The 7,843-nt window shown below is 41.8% G+C and overlaps 1 protein-coding gene across 1 annotated transcript in view; it reads right to left on the reverse strand.

The window, feature by feature from the left end:
* The window catches only part of otog (otogelin), a 143,549-nt gene that overhangs the window by 56,835 nt on the left and 78,871 nt on the right, over nt 1-7,843 (reverse strand). The window contains exons 42-49 of the mRNA XM_032520661.1: nt 7,054-7,158; nt 6,552-6,656; nt 6,329-6,430; nt 4,975-5,073; nt 4,208-4,248; nt 2,670-2,745; nt 1,347-1,525; nt 638-742 (exon numbers count right to left, since the gene is read on the reverse strand). Coding sequence (XP_032376552.1) covers nt 1,497-1,525; nt 2,670-2,745; nt 4,208-4,248; nt 4,975-5,073; nt 6,329-6,430; nt 6,552-6,656; nt 7,054-7,158 — 557 coding nt within the window. The 3' untranslated portion in view covers nt 638-742; nt 1,347-1,496. The remainder of the gene's footprint in view (nt 1-637; nt 743-1,346; nt 1,526-2,669; nt 2,746-4,207; nt 4,249-4,974; nt 5,074-6,328; nt 6,431-6,551; nt 6,657-7,053; nt 7,159-7,843) is intronic.

Below are 7,843 nucleotides of genomic sequence, written 5' to 3' on the forward strand. Positions count from 1 at the left end.
CTGATTTCAGATTCCTTCTTTCCCTTTTTGAACAACCCATTTTCAAGATTTGATCCAAAATCTGATAACCAAAATCCGATCAGTTTACCTTTGAACCCCCGGCCCCTAGAGACGAGCTTGTCGTTAATATGCCCTGCAGTGCAGCATTTTGATTAAATCAACAAACACAAGATTACTTTTTACTGGTTTGGTTCATGTGCATTAAATTGGGAAAACATGACCAACATGTATTATTGAAAACCATCACATAGGGTATGAGCATCATACATCTCATGGTAATTAATTCAATTTTTTATAGGAATCAGTCATATTGGATATTAGATATATAACGACTAATTTAACATTGTTGACAAAGCCTCACAGCTGATTTCTGGAGAATAAAAGTTGAGTCTTTGCCAAATTATTCTTCAACAAACAATACTCCTAACCAAGTCACAAGAAATTTCAACAATCAGTTTTTGATAAAGACTGTTAGATGTGATGGAAAGCTGTGGAGAAAAAAAGCTAGTGAGTGGAAGTTTTTCTTTCAAAGGGACTCACTGTGGTACCGCAGCTCAGTTGAAACGTGTATAAGGAATATATGTTAAATATTCAGGGTTACTGTTAATATATAATTAATAAATAGTTGACTTCCTACCTTGTAGAGAACCGTTGTCCCGTTCTCGTGTTCGTAGAGGCAGGAAATATTTTTACAAACACCGCAGCATGTCGTCTGGTCCTTCGGGGGGATGTAGATCTGATTCTGAAACACAGACAGTCAAGAATAGTTTTGTGAAACTATGAAAACGTTATATTAGAAACATACAGAATTTGATCTTGATGCTGTCAGATATTAGATCTGTGTAAATGTCATAAGTGGATGATGTGTGTGTGTGTGTGTGTGTGTGTGTGTGTATGTGTGTGTGTGTGTGTGTGTGTGTGTTGTGTTGTGTGTGTGTGTGTGTGTGTGTGTGTGTTTTCTGTGTGTGTTGTGTGTGTGTGTGTGTGTGTGCTTTGTTTAACATTTGTGGGGACCAAAAACAGGGAATACAGTATACTTATGGGGTCCTGACAGCTTTGTGGGACAAATGCTGGTCCCCACAACTTTAAAGGGCTGTTTGAGGAATAGAGACGGGTTTTAGGATTGGTTAGAGTTAGGTTTGGTTAGGGTGGGTGGGGGGGCTAAGATTAGCATTAGGTTTGATTGTAGTTAGGTAAGGGGCTAGGGATGCTTATATCAATGACTGGTCCCCACAAGATAGTGAGACACACTTGTGTGTTGGTGTGGTGTGTGTGTGTGGTGTGTGTGGTGTGTGTGTGTGTGTGTGTGTGTGTGTGTGTGTGTGTGGTGTGTGTGTGGTTCTCACCGGTTGTCGTGGGGCGAGCAGTTGACGCGGCTGGTGCGCAGCAGGTGGAAGCCGCTGGCCGGGTCCAGGCTGCGGCTGCACTGCGGCTGTGACACACGTCCGTCGTCATGGTGCTCCACCAAGATCTGACCCGGCCGCAACACGCCGCGCTCACCTAAAACACACACCGTGCTCGCGCACTTGACACACACACACACACACACACACACACACACACACACACACACAGAGCCAAGGTCAGAAGTCACAGTGTACACAACGTTTTTGCACATTTTCTGATGGACTGGAAACATTTAATTTGACTAAAATCGCTTTTTGCTTTGTTATTTTTCTTTTTAACTCTTTAGATTGTCAGATTATTATTTTTTGCTTCCTCTACCAATATGATACATGCCTGTGTTCATCCCATTGTTATTTAATTGTGTTTTTTCCATTATAAGTGTGAATCTGTTTCCATATTTCTTTCTTAGTAAGTCCATGTAAAGTGCATGATTGTTATATTGAGAGAAAACGTGAAGCAGCGATTGCAGAATGATCACCTATCAAAGTCACACTCTTATTGTGAACACATTTTTATTTTTGAATTTAATTTATCAGGAACTTGTGAAGGAAATGGCCGACAAAGGTTAGGCCAAGCCGTGGGACGTCCTGCAAAGTCAATGGAAGACGCTCAGACCGAGAGACATGTCTCAAAAAGAGTCTCGCAGCAGTGCCGGAGGCAAGACTAAAAGCCAAGTTGCATCTGCATTGTCATAGCGATGAGTTGATAGTGTCGTTGTTTTCTTATTACAGCTCGATATGTCGCTATCAGCTGGCACATAAGCTCTATTACAACGTGTCCAATGTTGATCATGTGTTGGTACACAGGATCCATTTTGTCTAGAAAAACTTTTGTTTGCAAAAACTTGCTTGAATGTTGTGCGAAAATGAAAATGAACGGAAACACCTTAAAATGTCTAAATTCAATTTGGTAAACCAAGTTGATCGCAAGACAGCGCCATGTGACGTCATTACGCACAGGTTTAAATACGCTTTAAAGCCGTTGGATGGAAACACACAAACTGCAGATAATTTGATTGACAAGAGGATGGAAACCCAGCTACAGACAAACACACAAACACACAAACACACAAACACACAAACGAGGCGTTGACAGGGAGACCGGCACAAGACAAAAGGGACTAAACACACACACAGACCGAAGAGAGAAGGCCGTGGCACAAATCTATAGCATGGACTCCAAGGATCCAGCAATGCTGAGCCAAGTGTCCCCTATCGAAGTCACTTGAATTTGAACCAGCAACCCTCCCCAGCAGTTCTCACCACACTTGTATCTTTTGCAGGCGCACTGGTTCTGTGGGTCGGACATGTAGGCCCGGTCCAGCTGGGCGGCCTCGCCCTGCAGAACAACAAAGACAACCGATTCTTTATGCACATTAATACAATCTTTTACTTGGGGTGCCCAAACTTTCAAACCCCACTGTGTAACCCATGCTAAAGTTGATTAAAAAACAAAATCCAACCTTTAAGGACACCAATTTTCCTTGTGAATGAATAATGTATTGTAAATAAATAAATAAATATTCTGCCTTAAAATGCAGGGGGCATAAGTATACACCCCCTATGTTAAAATACAGGGGCATAAGTATACACCCCCTATGTTAAAATACAGGGGCATAAGTATCACCCCCTATGTTAAATACAGGGGCATAAGTATACGACCCCCTATGTTAACATACAGGGGCATAATACACCCCCGCTATGTTAAAATCCAGGGATAAGTATACACCCCCTATGTTAAAATACAGGGTGCATGATATACCCCCCCTATGTTAAAATACAGGGGCATAAGTATACACCCCCTATGTTGAAATACAGGGGGCATAATATACACCCCCCTATGTTAAAATACAGGGTGCATAAGTATACACCCCCCCTATGTTAAAATGCAGGGGGCATAGTATACCCCCCCCTAGTTAAAATACAGGGGCATAAGTATACACCCCCTATGTTAAAAATCAGGGGGCTATATACACCCCCCTATGTTAAATACAGTGGGGCCATAAGTAATACACCCCCTATGTTAAAATCAGGGGCATAAGTATAACACCCCCCTTGTTAAAATACGGGGCATAAGTATACACCCCCCTATGTTAAAACGGAGCATAATATACCCCCCTATTTAAAACAGGGGCATAAGTATACACCCCCAGTTAAAATACAGGGGGCATAAGTATACACCCCCCTATGTTAAAATACGGGGGCATAAGTATACACCCCCCTATGTTAAAATACAGGGGGGGGGCATAATATACACCCCCCTATGTTAAAATACAGGGCATAAGTATACACCCCCCTATGTAAATCCAGGGGCATAAGTATACACCCCCCTATGTTAAAATACAGGGGTCATAAGTATACACCCCTATGTTAAAATACAGGGGCATAAGTATACACCCCTATGTTAAAATACAGCATAAGTAACACCCCCCTAAGATTGCATGGTTTAATTAGTTAATAACTGGTTTGAGTTGCATTGAGAGATGATCTTATGGAAGTTCCCCATGCCAAGCTGTAGTATGGTGAAAGGTATGGGATGATGTGTGTGTGTGTGTGGGGGGGGGGGCTATTTTGATTCCAAAGGCCAAGGGAACTTTGTCAGGATGCATATTTTATACAGTCCATGCCAAAATTATTTCCAAAAGATGTTTTTTTTATTCCTCTTTTTAGTCAACTTTAGCCTGGATGTGTAAACGTATGCAAGCCACTGTACATGAACCTGACCCAGTGAGTTCTATACATCATATAAAATATTTTAGTTAGATGACCAAACAGACTGAAAATTAAAAGTCATGACCTACCAGGCCACATTTTGGGGAGGCGATCTTTTCACAGGAACACTCTGAAAACAAAAAAACACGAATCATCTTCACCTTTAAACTGTGTTCAACACCAAAATGATGTGTCATCATAAACCAACGTGCCATGTCAGGCTCCCCTAAGCCAAAATGAAACTTGTTCAAAACACTGAATCTCACACTGACTTAACTACGCCTTTTAATTCATTTGAAAATGGTTCTGTTGTGGGAGTTGTAATGGGAAAAAATACACTTAAGCATTTTATACATCCTTCTATTATAATCATGAATTATTATTAACAATGTTTTGGTGTTAAATGACTTTATTCAATTCATTTGTGTATGTGTCGACATCTGTCTGTTGACTCAGGCCGGTGCCCTGTAGTCTTAAAGATCCAGATGTCCAAAGCTGGGACATTGTCTTCTCTACGTGACCAAATGACACCAGGTTGTCTTTAGCGGCTCAGATAAACGACCGCTAGAGATTCTGAGGATGGGGGACAGATGCACGGCTCCAACGTGTATCATGTTATGATTAACTGTTCTGCTAAGATTAGGGAAAACAGAACATAAGACCAGGATGTTTCTGTTTGACTTCGCTCAGACTTTGTCCCACTGTTTACTGCTGTTAACTCTGTGAAACTGTTCTCGCCGTTTTGTTGTGCTCGGCAGAGGATAATTAAAAATCCACCGAAGACCAACCTTGACTCAGCCGCACAGCTGTCTTAAATTGTGTTTCAACAAAGTCTCACTCAAAACAACAGTCGTACCGCATGTCTGGTTTGGACAGCAGCGAGCCGGACTGGACACGGACACCACCGACATCCCAACAGGACAAGTAAGCAGAGGACACCTGTAGGGCTCACACACTGCACACACACGCACACACGCACACACACACACACACACACACACACACACCAAAACCAGTTCTTTCACAGCTGTATGCATTAGGGTACAGGTGTCAAACAAATCAGGGCCTTCACAAATTGAGATCCATATCAACTTACGTTTTTGAAGATTTTTTTTCCACTTTTTTGTCCCTTTTTTCTTTTTAAAGATTATTTTTTGGGGGGTTTTCCCATTATTATCTATTGACAGCAGATAGACAGAAAAGGGGGACAGAAATGGGGGAGGACACGCGGCAGATCAGACTCAAACCCCCGGGCCGCTGCAGGACTCAGCCTACATGGGGCGCACGCTCCTACCCGGGGAGCTAGAGGCCGCCTCTGTTGTCCCTTTTCGTTTTTGTCACTTTGTTCTATGATAGCTGAGGAACTTTTTAGGGCTTTATGTCAATCGAACTGTGACAGGTAGAAGACTATATGAGACATGCAATAAGACAGTCAAATATATTTGACTTTTTTGATTAAATAAAAGTCTGTCAATAAACTCTACATGTCTGGCCCTTGTGATTCCTTTTTTTTAGTGTGGCCCTTGGTGAAGTTGAGTTTTACACCCCAGCATTAGAGCATACTTCTCCAGTCAATTTTAACGTATCAGTCATATCAGAATATTGTTATGTGCCTATTTTAGTAAATTGCAGTAATCCCATTAAACATTGGTTTAATTTAGAAACAGAAAACAGGAATATTATTTGAATGATTAGAATGTTATTTTATGTTAACATGTCGCGTTCAGTACATCGACCGAGGGTACAAAAAAAGTAAAAAAAGTTATTTAAATTACATTTACATTTACAATTTTTTCCCGAGATATGGGCAGTTAAAGCAATGGTGTTAAATATTTGTGTTTCTGATTGTTTTTGTTGTTAGTAATACAAATTTCCTCCATTTTTATCTTGATTGTTTTCTTATTTATTAGATTCATGCCCTTGGTTTTAAAAAAATTGGATGAGTGACTTGCATGTTCTTTTTTTTTTATTCCAGTCATTTTGCCCTTTTTGCTCGGTTGGTGTTCTGAATTTGATGGTGTATTTCTGTTGTGTCGGCTACACTTAAAACAAGGCCTTGCCTTTATTTGTACCTCTGAGAACTAAATAAAAGTTGATAATGGTGATAATATCAAAATATCCTGTTTTTTGTGATGCGTCAATTTTAAAATCCCATTTGTGAAATGTTAAAATATCCATACTGTAAATGTAAAAAATAGAAGTGCTCTTACCACACTGGTAGGCGGGGCAGCAGCGGTCCGTGGTGTTAGCGTCCACCGTCAGCACCTCGCCGGCCTGGCAGAGAGGGGGGGTCTCCGGACAGGAAGAACACACTGCAGAAAACACACACACACTTTACACATGAAGACTCTGACGGCTTTAGGTGAACCTGCTGCTGATTCGCTGCCGGCTGAATGTGACACCAAAGACGGAGAAGTGAAGATTGGAACTGACCGCAGATGTGAGCAAGGCAGCAGCTGCCGTCGGCTCTGGTGGCGATCACGGCCTGGTCGTCTCTGCAGGGGGGAACGTCCGACTCACAGAGCTCAGGATCACACTCTGAAACACAGAAACATTAGAGGAATAACTCCACATCTTAGGAAATATGCTCATTTAATTTTGTAAAATCACTCAATGCAATGACCATGATAAGGTGAGATACTATGGTAGACTGTGTGTAATGATGAACAGTGCAGTAGATCATGATAAAATATTAACTATGACTATAAAATATAAACTTAATAACCTATAAACTTATTGACTGAATAGGAACTCTATGTAACAAGGAATAACTTAAGATGTAGCTGTTATGACCACAGTCCAGATGATGTATGAGGGCTAATGTAGCCAATAAGAAATAAGAAAGTTGGTTAGTAACACAGTGCATCCCTTGTACAATAAAGAGAAGCCATAACTCGATTTATTAAAGTTTATTGATCAGAAAAGAAAAACTCACCGCACACAAAGTCGGGACAGCAGGAGTCCTGTCTGTAGTACGACACCAGCTTCTCGCCGTACTTACACCCAGGAGGGAGCAGGTCACACAGGCTCTGGTTACACACTGCACACAATACAACAATCAGAGTCAGAATCAGAACCAGCTTTATTCGCCAGCTATGAGGACACATACAAGGAATATGACTTAGGTTGGAGCAAGCCTCCGGGCGGCAGCGTGTCTACCAGCACCTTTAAAACTCACTAAATAACCCATCCAGGGCCCTGTTTTAATGATAGGTGCATTAAGTTTATTTTAATTTGCGTTAAACGGCCGAAAAAAGGATCCATGCTCCAGGCGCATGGTTCAAAAGTGTTGTACTTAGTGTACTTAGTGTCTTCTTTATTTCATAGGTGTGTCAATGGCGCGATCACTTTCCGCTGCCTCAAGATACTAATACGCCAAGAATGCCCCTGAACACACCTTCCTGTAAGACCAGCACGCCCATGGGTGCACAGATGGACGCAGGTGCATTTGCTATTTAAACGACGTGGGCGCTGGACGGGAGATTGACAACTGCGGTGGTCTTAAACCAGCAAAGACACTTCTGCTTCAGACGGAGACAGGCTAGATGTTTCACTCATTTCTATTCATTATGCTTCAGATTCACGTTCAACACAATAACAACATGATAATGCACAAGACAACACACGGGTCATGTGGTGACATGAGGAATTTTTTGAGGTGGCTTGGGAGGGGGGGAGAAAACACAAGAAACCGAGGCAGTCGGACGGAGGCGGGGCGGGATGGG

The sequence above is a fragment of the Etheostoma spectabile genome, chromosome 1 (assembly GCF_008692095.1).
Source record: "Etheostoma spectabile isolate EspeVRDwgs_2016 chromosome 1, UIUC_Espe_1.0, whole genome shotgun sequence".
Taxonomy (NCBI): Eukaryota; Metazoa; Chordata; class Actinopteri; order Perciformes; family Percidae; genus Etheostoma; species Etheostoma spectabile.